This window comes from Ptychodera flava (assembly GCF_041260155.1).
Source record: "Ptychodera flava strain L36383 chromosome 3 unlocalized genomic scaffold, AS_Pfla_20210202 Scaffold_25__1_contigs__length_14229661_pilon, whole genome shotgun sequence".
Taxonomy (NCBI): domain Eukaryota; kingdom Metazoa; phylum Hemichordata; class Enteropneusta; family Ptychoderidae; genus Ptychodera; species Ptychodera flava.
The window spans coordinates 9,396,752-9,415,556 of record NW_027248279.1 but is presented as its reverse complement, the minus strand read 5'-3'; the positions used below and the strand labels follow the sequence as shown (position 1 = coordinate 9,415,556).

The following is an 18,805-nucleotide window of genomic DNA, read 5'->3' as shown; positions in this document are numbered from 1 at the left end:
TGATTTCAATAGCCTCTTCCACTCTGCGTTTGATGCAATGATCTTCACATGAGATGATCTTGACATTGTCAGGATTGATTGAATGTCCTGTCTTCTTGCAGTTTTCATAAATTGCAGAGGTTTCTCGACTCTGATGTTCCGCGAGTCTCGTTCCTAGTTGTCTAGCAGTTTCCCCGATATAATCCTGGTTACAGACTTCACACTTAACACGATAAATTACACCACACTTTTTAGCTTTTCCGTTCTGTCTTTGACGTGGGTAAGTATTTGTCGCAAGGAGTTGAATGGCCTATGTTACATGTTGATGCCATGGGATTTAAAAGCCCTCTGTAACACTTCAGAAGTGCCTCTCACATACGGAATGCCTACATTGATGTTGACTTTCTTTGATTTGTCTGTGCCCTTGGTTCTATACTTCCTTGGGGGACACTGAACATCCACTCTGGGTATCCATTGGTCCTGAGAGCTCTCTTGACGTGTTCAACTTCTTTTTGCTTATCTTGTGTTTCTGTGACTATTGATTGAGCCCTGTGAAACAATGTCCTGACCACTGATCTTTTGTGTTCGAGATGATGATTGGATTTAAAATTGAGATATTGATCTGTGTGGGTAGGTTTTCTGTACACTGTAACTTTAGTGGAGCCATCATCATTGATGTGAATACACGTATCCAGAAACGGTAGTCTTCTGTCCTGTTCCTGTTCAGATGTAAATTTAATATGTGAATCTATGGAATTCAGATGTTGGGAAAATTCATCCACGTCAATTTCGCCTAGACGGGTGAATGTGTCATCAACATACCTGTACCATAATGATGGTGGGTTACATGCTGTTTCCAGGGCTCTCCTTTCAAAATGCTCCATGTACAAGTTGGCAACAATTGGAGAAACTGGAGAACCCATCGCCGCCCCTTGTTTTTGTTGGAAAAACTGGCCATCATAGATGAAATATGTACTATTCAGGCACAGGCGTAGTAGTTCTCAATTTGTTCCACACTCAGGTCACATCTGTCACTCAAGGTGTTATCCCTCTCTAACCTGTCTTTAATAACATGTAGGGCTTGGTCTACTGGAATGCTAGTAAATAGGGCTGACACATCATATGAGATTAGCTTCTGTCCTGGTGGAACCTCCAACCCTTTAATTTTTTGAACAAAGTCAGTGCTGTTAATGATGTGGTGTTCAGTTTTTCCAGCCAAAGGGCCGATGACAGTGGCTAGGTATTTTGCCGTACTATACATAACACCACCAATGCTGGAAACTATAGGGCGGAGAGGTGAATCCTTCTTGTGAATCTTCGGAAGGCCATACAATTTAGGCACTACCTCTGATGTAGGATACAATTTGTTGTACAATTTAGAGTCGATTTTATTGTCTTTCTTCCATCTCTTCAAGGTGTTGACTAACTTGTTTTTTACTCTTCTTGTGGGGTCATTTCTGAGTCTTACATACGTGGTCTCGTCGTTCACTAACCCGCTCATTTTAGATTTATATTCTTCTTTATTCAAAATAACAGTAGACCTACCCTTGTCTGCTGGTAAAATCACGATGTTACGGTCTCTAGACAACTGTGCGATGGCGTTCCTTTCTTCTGTTGTTATGTTACTCTTTGGGGGTTTACTATTCTTTAATATCTTTACAACATCTGCTCGTAAACTGTCCGCTTCCGACTTATCTTTCATTTGATTACACACAACTTCAGTAGATGCAACGATCTCTTGAACAGGCACAGACAGTGGAGTAACGCAGAAATTCATACCTTTTTGAAGTACGGTGATCTCGGCCGGTGATAACTGTCTATTTGAAAGATTGACAACCCACTTATCCGGATTGATGTGGGTGGTAAGGTAGTTCTCCCCGTTCCGGTCATCTCCATTCCGTTGGGCTACCAGATGGTCATACTTCTGTTGTTGGCGATATCTACACTCGGTGAACTGTTTTTCGTACGCATTGTCATAGGCCGTGCGAATTCTTTCCCATATTTCCGGTTCCAATTCCGTCACTAGCTGTGTCTTGATGTTCTCAATCTCTTCCTTAATCTTCTTCACTGTGAAGTTACACTGCCGTATTCGTTCATTCAATAAGCGTTTCTCAGCTCTGTGGATGATGACGTTTGCATTTGTGCCCTTAACGGTTGTCTTCAACTTTAGGCTGTTCGGCATAATATTACCATTGCAGCAACGGATGTTGAAATGTCTGTGGTTCGACCAACGGGCAAGTTTTACATGTAGTTTTTCGCCTCTCCTGACTTGATGTAGGGCTTCACGCCCAAGTTGGCGTAGGATACAACTAAAAATATTGTTTCCTTGCTCTGGAATCATATTCTATTCGCGGTAATTCGGTTACGTCATCGTACTATTCACAATGACACAACAGCTGATGAAGGCTGAGTGATTCAGTCGAAATATTCTACCGAATGCAAAAATAGCTCTGAGTTACAAGAATTACCGCGAATAGAATATGATTCCAGAGCAAGGAAACAATATTTTTAGTTGTATTACCACACTGTTATTTGGTTGGTATCCACCACCCACTGTATTGAAACTTATAGTAAGATTGAATATGTTACTAATTAAGCATGTACCCTATATTTACATTTAGTACTCTTGTGAAGTTGCCTATATTTGATTACTCTCATAAATTTTACCAAAAAATTGTCCCAAAATCCTATTTTAAAGGGACAAAGTCGGCCATTTTTCATGAATTTTGTTTGATAAGAGATACTACTTATATTGTTTGACATGTTGAAAGATACTGAATGAATGGGTGACCATGCATATATTCGACCCAGGTTTTAGACAAATTAAATGAAACCATGGCGAAAATGAATTAATGGTCATGACCATTAATTCATTTTCGCGATGGTTTCATGTATCGTGTCTAAAACTGGGGTGGAATATACGCTTTCAAAATGCAATAAATGAACAATTGAATGCGGCGGAAAATTCTATCAAAACAATTCTCCACGCTTGCGAATATGACGTGAAATTCGGTTTCGCCAGCCAAAGGTACAAGTTTTGCCGATTGATTGAAGCGTCTTGCCGTCGGGGGCAAAAAATCGCCATTCGCTCATTCTTGCCCTCCATATATCCAATCATAAAATATACAATGTATGTATTGTATTCTGTTGTTTGTTTGTTTACAGCTCCGACATGTATCAGCTGCTCTGATTCGATCGCTAAAATTTTTAACGCCAATTGCCTTTCACAAAGGCATCGTGAAGTTCATACCGTTGTCTATCCGGTTTTTACAAGGGATAATTACCGATACTAGATTATTTGTTTTTGTTCGAAAAAAGCAATGAAACACAGAGAAGTACGTTCGGTTGTTGTATCTCGATTCTAGTTGTGAATTTCCGCCTAAACGTGGTCTGTCTAGGAGAGCAGACAAGTCGATACTAACCGTGCCTAATATGCTATTCTTATGTGGACATGTGTGCATCGTATACATTGCTGGCACAGAGTCATTACTGATCCGATTTACGTGAACGGGCAAAGCCGACCTTCATTGAGCGTGGATTTTGTTTAACAAAGCAGACAGCGCTTGTAATATTCTTTTGGTCGAGCAATTCTCTGACAGGCGTAGCGCTAGTGGGAGGGAGAGTCTGCTGGTGAGAAACAGAGGGCTAGCGTCGGTTGGCCCTTGTTGTATGAGCGGATACGGGGCAGAGATTAGGGTGGCGTGGGACCGCTATTCGATGTAAGTGATCAGCATTGTGATGTCAGAGTGTACCAACCATGACCAAACTGAGGGTGTGGCCTAAGTTTAGCGAGTTGACCCCGAATTGACCCCGCACATAGAAATATAAAAATTAGCAGTCGGCACATACTTTTTTGTAGAAATTCTGTTGCAAGTGTAACATATTGCCACCCGGTAGCTAATAGCTCAGCAGTACATGTTGATTTCACCAGACCTTTAAAAGGGAGGGTGTTGTAAACACTGTATCCAAGGTATATTGATGAGTGATGGAAGTTAAAGATATTTTGTTGTAATGTACGTCATAAGATTTGAATGTTGCAGCTCTGTTGATAAGAGGCATTAAGAGATGACATCTAAGTGCATTGTTCGTAGCAAGAAAATCACCCAGGTACTGAGTTCTGATGACAGCCTTTCTCACAATGTAATAATCTATGATGATGTCAACTTTGTTGATGCATACAGGTATCTATTTTTCAGAAGTCCTTGCTACGTCATCTTATGTCCACTTTAATCTTTATAACCAAATTTGAACCGTTGAATTGAAATGTTTCAAAAAACCTGTTCTAACTCAATAATTCTGAAGTACCCCCCCCTAAAAAAAAAGAAAAGCAAGAAATTATTATGTTGCTGTGAGAAGCTTCAAATTTGAATATTTTTCTACCTCTGAAAACAGGAGTGACCTTGTGTAAAAAACTGTAATCACTAATATCAGTAGAAGAAAATTGGAAATGTTATAGACTTCTAAGCTCTTATGCCTAAAAAGCTACATGACATTTCGTTCAAATGTAGCATATTAATATGATAATTTTCCGACAGGTCTAGTCACCAGTGTGACAATCACTGGCTATAGCAAAGGACAGACGAAGACTGTTACAGCCGGTGATCCAGAGACATTTGAATGTGTTGCATTATCAGGGAACCCTCCAGCTGATCTTATATGGACAATAGGAAACAATGACATCACAAACTCCAGTGAAATCAGAGACATTTCAGAAACCGGAACTGACACCAGATTGTATGACACCACTGGAGCCCTTCTCTACAGATTCAATGCCTCTGACGACCAACAATATCTGAAGTGTCAGTCGTTTCAACATGACAGTTTGACACTAGTAGCTTGGCAGATCCTCATGGATGTTTTACGTAAGTATATGTCATAATTGTATAATTTTGTTATAGTAAATGTCAAGTGTATTGCCATGTAACTAATGCATACTAACTTAATACATAAGTTAGGCCCCTAGAGACTGGTCAGTTTCTTTGGCTTGGGGATTGTTTTTTGCAGAAATCAAAAAGTGGCTGACCCCCTACTTCCATCCTTTGAAAACAGGGTTAACACCCCTGAGCTAAGAGTGTCCTAATGAGGATGACATTTTTCTAATGTGTGTGTATTACGCAGATGTGGATTTTTTGCATATTTAAGAACAATAAAGCGTAAAACTAGGCAGAATTTGCATTAACAGAACCTATACAGTATATATACACACATACCGGTACAACATCAATACAATATACCGCATATGCCGTATATTACAATATAAATGAGAATATGTCAAGTATGTTTGGTAACTTTTACTCGAGTTTTACATATTCACGCAATTGTCCGGTAGATTTTGTTGACGGAAATTCGCTTAAAATGGTTAGTATCAAGTTTGGTCAAACTATCCATTGTGATTGGTTTGATGGAAATTGCGCCCAGTAAAGACAGTTTGTTTTTGTATCTGCAACAGTGCAAGTGAAAACTAACTGAATGATGCAATTCATGTCAGGTATGAATGATGCTTTTCAAAGCAAATGTTCAATGTACAAACATCGTGATATGAAAGATTGGTTTAGATGTGACAGATAATGATTATTTAAAAGAAGGATTTAGGAAAAAAGCCAAAAAAGGCATGAATTAATTAATTATTAATGTTTAGCATTAATTTAATATTCAGTTAAGTCTAATGACCGTATTTGGTACACCTTTTCACATGCAATGCACAGTGTCAATATTTGCAATTCCATTCGATTTTGATGTTAAATATGTGCTTTTTCATGATGTTTCAAAACAATAGATGCTCCTGTAATCCAGGCCATAGTTGCAGAAGCTGGGAAGGTAACACAGTTGTAGTGGAATGTCTGGCCACTGCCAATCCTGATGACATCACATATATCTGGGAGAGTGGTGATCAGACTGGAGACACCGGTAACTCCAACAAATGGACATTGATAGATGAAGATGGTGATGATGAAGTCACTGTGACGTGTAATGCAAGTAATAATGAAGGAGAAACATCACTGACAGAAGTCGTGAAAAAACCATGTGAGTACAATACAGTTCATTCTTTGTTGTTCGTTGGTGTCATACACTGAAATTACAATGTTTTCACCTGCCAACAAGAAGTGTGGATTGATGTAACTTGTCAGAAGAAAAACTCACAAAAGTGTCCCCAAAAACAAGGTAGCTGTGTTGAATACTTCTTGCTTGGCCATATCGTCTCGTTTTTTTCCATTCATCTTACATGTATCTAATATGAAACAAATTGGACCCTGGTCTGTGGCAATTATATATTTGTCTGTCACTCAAGAATCCATTCTCCATTGTGTTCATAAAGCCAGTCAACACTATTGACCAGTTTAACAGCACACTTCCCACAGCTATGGCTTTATTTATTGACATATGTGTCAAAAATGACAGCATTTTTGTTTATCATTCATATTGACTATTTTTGCATGTTGTCTTGTCTTGTCTAATATCTGTACATGGTTCTACTTGTAAGGTTGTGTGTTGTCTTTCTATCTCCCTTGACTTAACCCTAAAACAATCAACAATTTTTTTTCCAACTGACCCTTTTCTTCCCAGTTTTCCTTTGTGTTCAGTTTCCTGGTATGACACTAGGCCATGGGTCTTTGCCATTGTACACATTTCCCTCTTTTACCCAACACAATTCTTCACAGAATCACAGTTCAATTCATAACTTCCTGTAGTCAGTTTTCAAAGCATCTCAATGTCAACAAAAAAGATGACTCCATTAAGACAACCTATATCCTCACTTTATGTTCAGATGAATTTATCCAGATCAGAAAGAATGCAATTTAAGCTGGATTTAGCATCTGAGAGCACAAAATGTAAATTCAAATTATTGTGTCAATGAAGACAGCACCACTGGACACTTGCACACTTCAGATTATGTTCTGTACACATTAAATGCTGCATTGCACTGAATCACAAATGCAGTGACTCACCAATCAAATACACACTGAAATATCAGCCCAATGAAAATATCAATGAATTCTTCATAGCTTGTACCGGTACAGTTTACTGTAATATTCTAATACCAGACTATATATACACTTCTGATTCAAAAGGAGAATGGACTTTGTATATCAATCATAGCAACAGAATATTGCTAATATGATAAGAATGCAAGCATTGTGTAGTATTAATAACTGTACATTACAAAGTGCAAAAGAGATGAAATATTTGAATTTCAGAATTAATTTTGTGATTACCAATCTTGGTTACCATTATTTTGCATGTGAAGACCAATGCTTGATTGCAAAGTAAAAACAAATTGTTCATGTTGTATGGCTTCTTAAAATTGGCTTGATGGCTTCGTAATTTTATTTACGTTGTTGTTTAGGATTGTCTACTTAAACATGAAAAGTAATAATCAGGCAGACTTACTTGCAGTTTTGCATGAATACCTCAAGGTAGAGAAGAAAAGTTTAGAACTGTCTATGTTGATTAGAAATAGAGGAGATTGAATCATAAACACGCAGTGTTTTGAAATTCGTTAAGCTATGAAGACAAGTTTGAAATTCTTGAGCTATGAAGCCAAGTTTGAAATTTGTTGAGCTATGAAGCCAAGTTTGAAATTTGTTGAGCTATGAAGCCAAGTTTGAAATTTGTTGAGATCTGAAGGCAAGTTCCTTGAAATTTGTTGAGCTATGAAGCCAAGTTTGAAATTTGTTGAGCTATGAAGCCAAGTTTGAAATTTGTTGAGCTATGAAGGCAAGTTTGAAATTTCTTGAGCTATGAAGGCAAGTTTGAAATTTGTTGAGCTATGAAGGCAAGTTTGAAATTTGTTGAGCTATGAAGCCAAGTTTGAAATTCTTGAGCTATGAAGCCAAGTTTGAAATTTGTTGAGCTATGAAGCCAGTTTGAAATTTGTTGAGCTATGAATAAGCCAAGTTTGAAATTTGTTGAGCTATGGAGGCAAGTTTGAAATTTGTTGAGCTATGAAGGCAAGTTTGAAATTTGTTGAGCTATATATGAAGGCAAGTTTGAAATTTGTTGAGCTATGGAAGGCAATTGCTATTTGTTCACCAGGAAATTATAGTGAATTCCATTGTCTGTGAAATGTACAGGAAGTTGAGTCTTACTCTGAGTGGAATAACTCATCCTACTTCAATGAAAGAAGTGTGATTTCCTGTAATTTTAACATACTTATGTGCCTAGTAATTGCAACTATTATCTTCATTAATTAAAGTATGAAATCCATATCTCTGGTCAGGTAGAATTCCCTTTATTCATAGAGGTTGAGTCTGTATAATTGGGACTATAAATGCCAGGAGTTCTGGCAAATATTTTAAGTCATATGTTTCCTGTGACGTGATGTAATTGTATTGGACAGGTCAGGCATGTCCTAATTGTTGTCTATGCAAATGAGATATGGTAAACCAGGAGGTTAGGTTGGCTGTATATTGATTTGAAGTTGTGTTGGTGTGTTATAGTAGTTAAAATCTAGTAAAAATAGCCAGCATAGTTGAAGCAGCATATAACATTCTGGTGAAGACCTATATGGAATTGCCATATCCTTTAAAACTTCATCTTGACAAAATGTTGCCTTTATTTCCAGCTTTTTGATTTTGACAACAAATTTTCAATTTGCATGGTTGCAAAGGTATTTCATGTCAGCATTAAACATTAGCCATTCAGTAGAACCAACACCAGTGGAAATGTATTAATGTACTGCTTTCATATCGCTTAATGTGAAAAACTCTGACATTCAGCACCAAAAACACTGTGATAATTTCAACTTTGTAAGTCATAGGGTTGAATGACAACTAGGCTCTGTCTGTAAATTCTATGGTATCCTTGTAGATACCATTGTATGGATAAGTGTACAATGTGCACAGCAGTGGAGGCTGATGTGTGTCTGTGCTGACCCTGTTATCAAAGACGTCATCAAAACTAATTAACAATCAAGTAATGGGGTTAACCTTTCATTAAAATCACTGGTAATCAACTGTGAAATTCAACAGTGTTCAACAGACTGCAATAAACTCATGTTTGACTTTGTGGTTTTAGGTTCCCAGTATGGGTGTGGCTCCATGATTCTCATGAACTTTGTGTTTGTAAAATGAAGCTTTTAGGCTTTGTTCCTTGGTTTCAAACCAGTCAGGTATAAATTTCTTAAAAGTTAACGTTTGCTGTGACTGTGTGAATAACCAAGCTTAGGGTTAATTTTTGTGCCAAGTTGCTAGCTTCACCATGACATCATAATGTAACAGTTTATACAGAAAACAATAGTATCTGTGTGTTCATGGTAAATAAATAATGTTGTACAGACATTAGACACACTAAACAGTGAATATAACTCAAAGCTGATTCCACAAAACATAAATAGAATTCCTGCACGGTACTCATTCTGCCTAGCACGTACGGTGACAGTTACTGCAACACTTGATGCAAATAACTGCAAGGCTGTTGTTTGTTTGAGGTTTTGCCTGTGAGTGTATGGTATATGGATGGGACTGCGATACCCAGATTAAAACTTCGATCATACAGCATTGCAGCTATGATGCCATGTGCTCTATCAAATCTAATTTTATTGCACTTTAGAAACACTGTGTAAAACGTATCAACTTGTTGTTTCTGTAGCAGGATTGACAATGTTTTACTCAGTACATCTAGTTATTAAACATGATGTACACAGAGCCAAATTTAGTTGAATTGTAACATAGACCTTAAAAACGGAGATCTGTGTCGCCTTCAATGGAGTCCATACACCAGACATATACTGCCATTTGAAATATTGATAATCAAATTTTGTTATTGTTAACATGACAGTGATTACTATAACCACATAAATTAATATTCTCTTTATCGCAACTGACCATTTAATAAAAACCTGTCATGATAGCATTTTCATGATATCCACTATGGTATACTTACTGCATGAACATTTTACAGCAAAAAAGTCAGAAATTTGTAAAAATTCAATGTTGCAAAGTTTCAATGTCAATGTTGATTATCTTGTCTGTGTTACTGTCTTATAATATTATTCATCATAACCTGAATATTAATCAACCGTTTCTGAAAAATAACATGTATTTGAAAACAGACTGTAGTCTTTTAATCCATGTGCAAAACTTGCTAGTGTTTTCTCTGTATCGGTGACTTGTGTGGCACTATGACAGATTAGTGTGATATTTTGCTGATAATTCACAGGTTGATGTAATGATGAGACATTGTATGGTATGTTGTTGTTGTTGTTTTAGTGAAATCTGTACCAGGGCAGTATATGGTACCACTATCTATGTGATCCGTCTCCAATGTCTGACCTGGTACAACTACAAACCAGATATTGTAACTCTTTGATTAGTACCTGTCTGACCACAGTACCATAAAGTCAATTTAACCGAAAAGCTTTCTATATTTAGATCAAGAAGTGGGATGGGCTTCTGTACCCAGTCAAGTCAGATAAATAGCTTGGCATGTTCTTGCATACAACAACATCACAATTAATTCCGACATTTTGCATGCATTAACTGCAGAGACAATTGTACAATTGCCAACACTTGGTGAACTTTGCCCCCTGTTTGTTTGGCAGTCGTGTTTGCATGCATGCTAAACCATGCATATCCTGGTTGAATATTGATCTGATATCGTCGTTGTCAACAAAATATTTCAGCTGTTCATTCTGTTGCATTACCGGTAGTTCCATAAAGGATAGGATGTGTATCCCAGTCACTGCTAAATTGATTGCATGCATTGATGTACACTAGGAACACAACTTATTTTTTGAACAATTTGTGCTAAAATGCCAAACACAAAAACAAAATTGGCCTCAGGTGAGTTTGGAATGGTGCACCATTGTGAAATCAGCCAAGCTGATCAAGGCAAACAAAAGAGACGGTCGTTTCTGGTAATTTATTGATGAGGGTCACTTGTAGGCAGCAGTTGAATTCTCTTCAAAGAGTGACTATGCATTCTGTCTTGGGACAAATTGCCATAGACAGTCGAGAAAGGCTATCCATGTTTACGCACTTCAACTTGGCCATGAAGAAAGTTCAACAGGATGTTATATCATTATCTATAGATACGCTTAAACATATGAACTTGACTATAACACCAAATAGACTATCAAAGTTACTGTAGTACATTTTAGATACCAGTTTAACACAAAAGGAACACACTGGTCCTACCATCAACGTCATAGCTGACAAAACAGGTTGTATTGATCAAAGAATTATTCATAAGACCTTCAGCATTTACAATGAAATAAATTATTCATCACCATGGGATGGTTGTTGGTGGCAATTAATCAATGCTGTTATGTACAGATGAAGACAACTGTAGTACCTTTATTTTCTCCAAATCTCCCTGCCACCAACCCCTCCCCACCCATCCCAACAGCCCCTGTCACCACCCCCTACACATCCCACTTGCTAATATATATTATTGTAGATCCATCTCTGTTATTGAAAAATATAAGACTTTTACCAACCTTTGGTGGTGACAGGATATAATTTCTATATATATTGGAAGTTGGTAATGTCCCACTAGTTCTAGAGCAAATTTCTCGAAGTGTGGAGCAGAGATTTTTCCATGAGTTTATTCCATTGTAAAACCGTAATGGATACAAAAACTGTCCGTCATATGAAAATCCTGGATGAGTATGCAATTGCTGAGTATTTTGTTGACTGGAATTTTATCATTCCAAATTGAACACCATGACTGATACATGTTGCATGTGAGTACTTTTAATAACTTTTCAGACTGCCGTAGTTTGTAGAAATGGCTGCTCTACTAACAATAGCTGATATACTGACTAACCTGTGCCTAAGTAATTGTGTGTCAAAATGGCTGTCAGGTTTTCAGCATGTGGTTTTGGCTTCTTATGTTTTACTAATAAGACTTAGCAGCAAATCTAACAATATGCAACTTAGATTCCTTATACTCTGTTTGTTATGACACAGTTTTATCTGTTGTTCATATAGTTGAATGTTTTATATTCACAGTGAGTTATTTTTTATGTAGAAAAGATTCTGTATTCTTGATAAATAACAACAGCTATAGAGATGGAAAATAGGCGTTTCTCTAAAACTATCTCAAAAGGAAAATTTAATTGATATAAAGATTCATAAAGTCAACTAATTGCAGGACACATGTGAAATCAGTGCAATTGCAACGGCTCTCATGTCTTGAAAATTCTGGGTCTTAGGAAAATGTTGAAGTAGCATCATGTAAACAAAATAATACTGTATCATTACAATGACTAGCAACTAATACACAATGATTCTTTGCTTGGAAACGTCTAGGTAGCTGTGAGTATGGTGTAAAATATGAGAATAATTTTAATAATACAACATGGTAAGGCTGTACTTGAAAAGCATTAAAAACTGTATGATGAGAAATAATTATGATTTATTGTTATGAGTAATAAGTGCAACCACACCCTTGTCAGGCCAACACAGATATTATAATATGTACACATAATATCTGCACAAGATGTTAATAAGAAATTGTAACACCTTAGTCATACAAAAATCCACCTCTGCATTTTTAAAAATATGCATGATATCAAATATTGTGATTTTGTTTGTTAAATGCTGACAACCACACCCACTCAGAATGTGTAATTTTCGGTTTATGAATTCAGCTTCTGGCGTGGGTGTTCCTGCATGTCCAACTTTTATCGTACTGATATCTGTGTACGGTATGTTGACATGGTCCATCATGGTGTAGCAAAGCATTAAATACTGAGTATTCCCAACCACATAGAGGTAAGACGGTGATATCTGCTGACAAATATGTGTTTCCTGCATGCAATTATTATCACCCATCCTAGATGAATAATCATTAAAAAAATATGAAAGTAATTTGTTCACATCGAAATCACTAGAGTTTATGTATGCTGCCTGGCAACCATTTGTTTCCATGTCCTTATTACCCACAATGCACTTAGTGATGAAAATGAATTATGCAAATCAAGATGAATGTCTAATTAACAATCATTCAAATTGCAATAACTGTATGAATAGTCAACCTAATCAAAGTATTATATGTCCTCCAAATAGCTCATCACCATCATGTTAAGCCAGTACATCATTTGTAAAATTTGAACACATCATTACCGTATATTGACATTAGTGTCACATTTAAAATCTAGAGATGTCATTCAGTAATTATGTTTGTAAAATTACTATGGCAGCAATCTTAAGCTTTCTCTAAGCTGTGTTATGTGATTTTCTGCTAAAATGACAAGCCATGATGATAACAATTGCATTTAATTGCAAAAATTACAAATTGTTTGATGTAGGTTGCTGTGTTTTTTAAAGTAAACAACAAAATCTAATGGAAAATGACATGACATGGCTTAGCACATTGTGATGTCATGTTTAGAATTGCTAGATATAATGTCTAGAATTGCTAGATATAATGTCTAGAATTGCTAGATATAATGTTTAGAATTGCTAGTTATAATGTTTAGAATTGCTAGTTATAATTTTTTATTTACTTCCATTTCTCAGAACTGGAATGACGCAAGTCTGAGGAGCACACCATGCGTTACAAATCTGGCAAAAATTCTGTCCATCACCAAATACATTAATGAAATGAAATATTGATGATTACCTGGTTTCGCATGTGAAATTTCAAACAAACTCAGATGAGGTGTTTTTGAAACATAATTAACCCTTTGAACCCGGCTTGGACAAAAATTTCTGCATGATGTCTTAGGGTACCAAGGGGTCAGGGTGCAAAGGGTTAAAGGCCAGAGACTCTGTGGTTATAAATTGTGTCTCATTTAACAATTTATCCTTTAATGAAATATGTCTGAAATGATTGCAAAATTTAAACCAAACTGTAGCAGTGAATGTATCCAGCAAATTTTGTTTTAGAAGATATGTGAACATATGCATTTAATTCTTGATTGTGTAAACACTTTAGTGTATAGGAAGTATAATCAAATATGTATGTAGCCAGGTAATATGATAGTACCATGATCTCATTGGTCAATACCAACAGACATTACATCATCTTGGAAAAATTGAAGATGTAATTATGTACATTAAGGCTTTGTTTAGAACTGTGATTAGCTTTATTACTCGTTGGTTACAGAAGAGTTGAATTACAGGGCAGAACTAGCAAAATAGAAATAATGAAAATTAATGCCGAAATATTGCCCTGTTCATTTCACATTCATATTTCCATGTAATTCATGGGAGGGTGATGAGGAGGGTTGGGTGTAAGATCAATCTTAGCCATGTACGTGAAGTTCAGGATAATTCATTTTGTGTTTTGTTTGAAAATTTTTTTAAAAATTCAAAGTAAATCCTTTGGGTTAAAGATATATAGATAGATAGATCAGAGTTTGAGCATCATCTCTCAGGCCACGTTGTTGAATCTGCATACAGAAGTTCATACTTGAAAAATTGTAAATTGTACATCATGACATGTGATCAATAGTTGGGAACCCTACACAAGTGATTGTGTTGCAATCGTGTACAGAGTAAACAAACCATAAATTAGTATAAAATAGTTAAGCACATTGGCCACTTTGTTGAAACCATCTCAGAGGAATAGGAAAGATTTTGTAAAGGAGTGTAGTTTGGAGTCAAATCAAGTGTATTTGTTGTAAGGGCTTCTTATCAAGACTCAGTACTCAAGACTTTTATGATTTTATGATAAGAAATCACATAATCCTTTCTGAATGGTATTTTAATGTAAAATTTTGCTAGAAATCAGATATTTTGATATGAATGTTGATAACTGCAGTGTTTGCAAAGCAATTTATATTAACATTTGCAAATAATTTTAGCATCAGTTAAAGTAAATATAAACAGAGCTGTGTGTTCAACTCAAAAGAATATTTGACAGGTTGCAAGAATTGACACAGGTTATTTTCAACACCTAAGGGTTTTTTAGCTTCTATGCTTTGCAGTTCCATCCATGCCATCTGTTTTAACAATGGGTTGGTGTATGTTATTTACAAGAATGTAGTGAGCTAAGATTATATATGCAGGGTAAAGATTTCTATAGTATTATTGGTACTGATGTGTCAGTAGTTTAGAGTTTATCTTTGAATGTTCATGTCCAAGTTTTATTGTGGAGGCTGAGAAACATTCAAGATAAAATCTTTATTCATGAGAATGAAATATATACAGCATTGGAAGCAGCAACAGGGGTTTTATGGAGTGTGGTCAGAAATTAACTTTAAACATCAGCAAACAAAAATTTTGACAGTAATCGTACCTTTGCATAATAGATTATTCTAGTTGCACTATATCCAGGCAGTGTTGTTTTGGTAAATATCCAGTTTTTCTGCTTCCCTACTGATGACAATCACTTTTAAGTTTTTCATAAACTTATACTTTTTATCTTCTTTTTAAGGTAGTGTGCACCTTGAAAGTGAAAGACTTACATCTGTGCTCAAACTTTCCTCAAGGAAACATTCAACCATTCTTTTGACAAATGAAAAATAAAATTGGTAATGAAGAAATTGTTATAAGATTTACTGATATTTGAAAATCAATATGGCCACCATCCGAGTGTTAACTCTGTGTGAAAAACTACATTTTTTTGTGTTCAAAACACCTAAAGCTGAAAACTTCACATACATGTACGAAGGACTTCAAAATGGGTCCCCACAAGTGATAGATCAGAAAAGTATTGTAAAACTGAGATTCAAAATATCTGTCCCGGAGGTGCATTCTACCTTCAATCTATTTTTATATCGTAATGAAGATAATTCTATTTAATTTATAGATTAATGATTAATACAAACACTTTTAGACTTAGATGCACAAACCTTCTGAATATCCAAAATGGATACCAATTCAGTTTCCATCCAACAGTCTGTAAAAGCAAGATATAATGAGAGTAATACTTCTGTACATTTATGATTCACCATGCACATAAATGTAAAATGATATTTGTGTCAAGTTTCTGTCATCTCTGATAACTCTCTGTAATCTTGTTGTACAATACAATACTATAGCTCCTCATCTCAGTGTTGACATCAATAATTTATATTTCATATGTCAGGTTGTTCACCTGTGTACACATATCTGTTGTAAATAAAGTTTGTATGCGCTTTGTATAACATCTCCACACTGTGCTATTGTTGTTTTTAGCACACACATGTACATCAAAAAACGCAATACAAGTTCTGTCCATATTTCTGTGGTAAAAACTCTTCTTAACTCTTTTCCTGCCAGACATTGTCAATTTCTCATCTGCCGAGTCAGTAAAAAGTGGTATTGAACCAAAACTATATGTTGTTTCACACACTTGACTTGGTATGTTGTAGCAGCTTTTGTCTGTAAAAATCATCTTTACAGTATCTCTGTTTTCAGGGGACTTCCAACATTCAATTTTTTGTCTATTAAATGTAACATGTGTTACAGTTAGTGCTTCATTGGTCTTTGAGCAACTTGACCTGATACTGACATATGAACTTGGCAGGACAGGGGGATATACTTGTCAATGTTGTTTGACACAACTGAAAGATATAACTGACCATGCACTTGATATATGTAAAGCTAGAGGTTCTGAATGATAGATGTGTGTATTACAGGGAACTCTGATTGAATAATAGTAAACAAGTAAATAAAATAGAAAAAAATAGAAAAACAAGACAAACAAGAAAAAAACAATAAACAAAACAGTAAAAGAAAACAAACAAGCAAACAAACAAACGACTGACGGATCAATAGTGAGACTTCCATGAAATAGATCACATTCCCTGGATTGGAATGGTAGAACTGTATCTTCCAATACACTAACAGTGGGACAGTCCACTGTTTATGGATTGTTATTACACATGGTGATAGAGCTAGACAGAGTTTATTACAAGAGTTCCCGTCTGTGACAAACCTGTTATAGGACAATTATGTCAAACACTCAAACCTCAATGAGTTGCCAAACACTACATGTTTGAAAGGTCTTAATCAGAGAAATTGATCAAATACTATTGAATAACTCTTATACAATAGCTGTCAAGGCATAACCCAGTGGTCCAAGTCAGTGAACACACTGAAATTATACAGCAATGTACTTTCATAAATTGTAGTATTTATAGCAGGGTAATTTATAACAGTTGTTTCAGTGGAATTGCTTCTGCTTGTTAGAAATGTTTTATCACCAGTTGAGGCCTTTGAAACGTTTTGACCTCCTGCCCTTTAAAGCACAGAAATTGTTTGTTTCGGTTGGCTTGTTTTCCATTGACTGTTGTTTGTCCAGACATGTCTTGTTTCTTCAAGTGAGTTCAGACATGGCTAATGTGGTTTTTGATGTAAAGATTGAAAGTAGTTTAGCATAACCATGCATTAGAGCTTGTCCTTCAAGTTCAGAATTAAAAAATCATAACATTTAGAGAGGAACTGAAGCTCCAGTTATGTGCACAGTCATTGAGAATACAATGCAATATTCTGACACGTATTGAGTTCACATTAAATTTTCAAATTTTCAACATTATGAATTTAGGCATTCCACCAATGGTGAGTGGTGTATCAGAACATTTTAGGTTTTGAACAATTAAACTCTGTGTTTAAAGCAAAATACTGTTAATTACTTGATCCTAGCGATACTGATAAATTGCATAGGTCACACCTACTGACCTGTTTGCAATATACTTTCAGAGTTGCAATTTTCAGTGTTAGTTCCTTTGTCAGTCTGGTGTCTTTCTCTCAATGTACACATTTGATTCACTGGAACAAATTATTCTTTCAAAGTTAGGGATCAACAAAGTGTGGTTTATTTCCATGGACAAAGTCTTTACTCAATGAAAATCAGAAAACTTGCAAAAAGTTCTCTGTCTATGATCAACAGGTGGTGTCAAATACTGTGGGTAGATGTTCTAGACTTTATCTGGCTACAGAGCACACTGTAGCCAAGTACTGTTTTACACTGCTTATAGAAAGGTATTACAACAGCCTGTAAACAGACAGATTTGTCATGAAGGCATTGACGTGCCCTTCACCTGCCAACACCATATAAGGTAATAATAGGTGTGTTCCTGGTCATAACCTGCCTCACCCTGAATACATCAGTACCTGACTGTGTTTCCTGGACTCAAATTGTTCATTGTTGGAAATTAGCTTCAACTTCCTTAAATCTACTTGTTACTTTCACAATGAGTTTCCTGTGTGACTTACATACTGTCAGTGTCCTGTTTAAATAAGGGTGGTCATCATGACCTTTTCCTTGTTGTCATGGTGATAAGTAATTTACGTGGTTGTAAATTTTGACATCACTGCATGTCATGACACTGTAAACACATTTAGTGAATACAGTCAATGACATTGAGATCATAGTGTGAAATTCAAGGCACACCAATCTAATGAATCTTAAGTATCAGGTATTTGAACTTACAGAAAAGTGAACTGATCTAAGACTTAAACCACAGTTAGTGGGTACAGAGTAACTATGCTTTAACAGATATTTGACCTGTCTGGAATTGCAGTATATTAAGTAACTATCTGATGGCATGGATATTTTGTACTATATGTCTCAGGATACACAGCACTTGAATGCTACAATCAGTATAAATCATATTGTGGAGTTCTATACTTTCTCCAACATGGCTGTAAAGCAGTCACCACTAGCCGTACATCCAAGCCATCATTGCTAGACTGTGTGTCAATCACCTACAGCTAGTGTGTGCGTTGTATTGTCTCTGTTCATAGAACAACCCAACTGCTGCACACACTGTTATTTACACATTTGTCATAAAACCAGGTCAGCCATTGTCTGCGCTGTGTTAAGAGAAGCTTGCAGCATTCACACACTGTAACCAGGCTTTTTTATGGCTTCCATTGACCTCATCTATGCTCAACTCAGAGTATGTTGTGTCACCAACTGTGGATTTCTATTCCACAGCTCAAATCAAATC

General features: G+C 36.1%; 3 protein-coding genes across 3 annotated transcripts in view; 1 reads left to right on the top strand and 2 right to left on the bottom strand.

Moving 5' to 3' along the window:
- Positions 1–365: 365 nt before the first annotated feature.
- LOC139125399 (uncharacterized) lies at positions 366–902 on the bottom strand. The gene has a single exon (XM_070691486.1). It carries the CDS (start codon positions 900–902, stop codon positions 366–368), a length of 537 nt encoding a protein of 178 aa, XP_070547587.1.
- A 56-nt stretch (positions 903–958) lies between these two features.
- On the bottom strand, positions 959–2,161 carry LOC139125398 (uncharacterized). The gene has a single exon (XM_070691485.1). It carries the CDS (start codon positions 2,159–2,161, stop codon positions 959–961), a length of 1,203 nt encoding a protein of 400 aa, XP_070547586.1.
- Positions 2,162–2,191: 30 nt separating this feature from the next.
- LOC139125397 (kin of IRRE-like protein 1) overlaps positions 2,192–18,805 on the top strand; it is a 43,429-nt gene continuing 26,815 nt past the window's right edge. The window contains exons 1-3 of the mRNA XM_070691484.1: positions 2,192–2,213; positions 4,515–4,713; positions 5,756–6,003. Coding sequence (XP_070547585.1) covers positions 2,192–2,213; positions 4,515–4,713; positions 5,756–6,003 — 469 coding nt within the window. The remainder of the gene's footprint in view (positions 2,214–4,514; positions 4,714–5,755; positions 6,004–18,805) is intronic.

What these genes read in the sequence shown, in the direction of transcription:
- LOC139125399 (XM_070691486.1), bottom strand. Translation starts at nt 902, where the DNA reads ATGGGTTCTCCAGTTTCTCCAATTGTTGCCAACTTGTACATGGAGCAT.
- LOC139125398 (XM_070691485.1), bottom strand. Translation starts at nt 2,161, where the DNA reads ATGCCGAACAGCCTAAAGTTGAAGACAACCGTTAAGGGCACAAATGCA.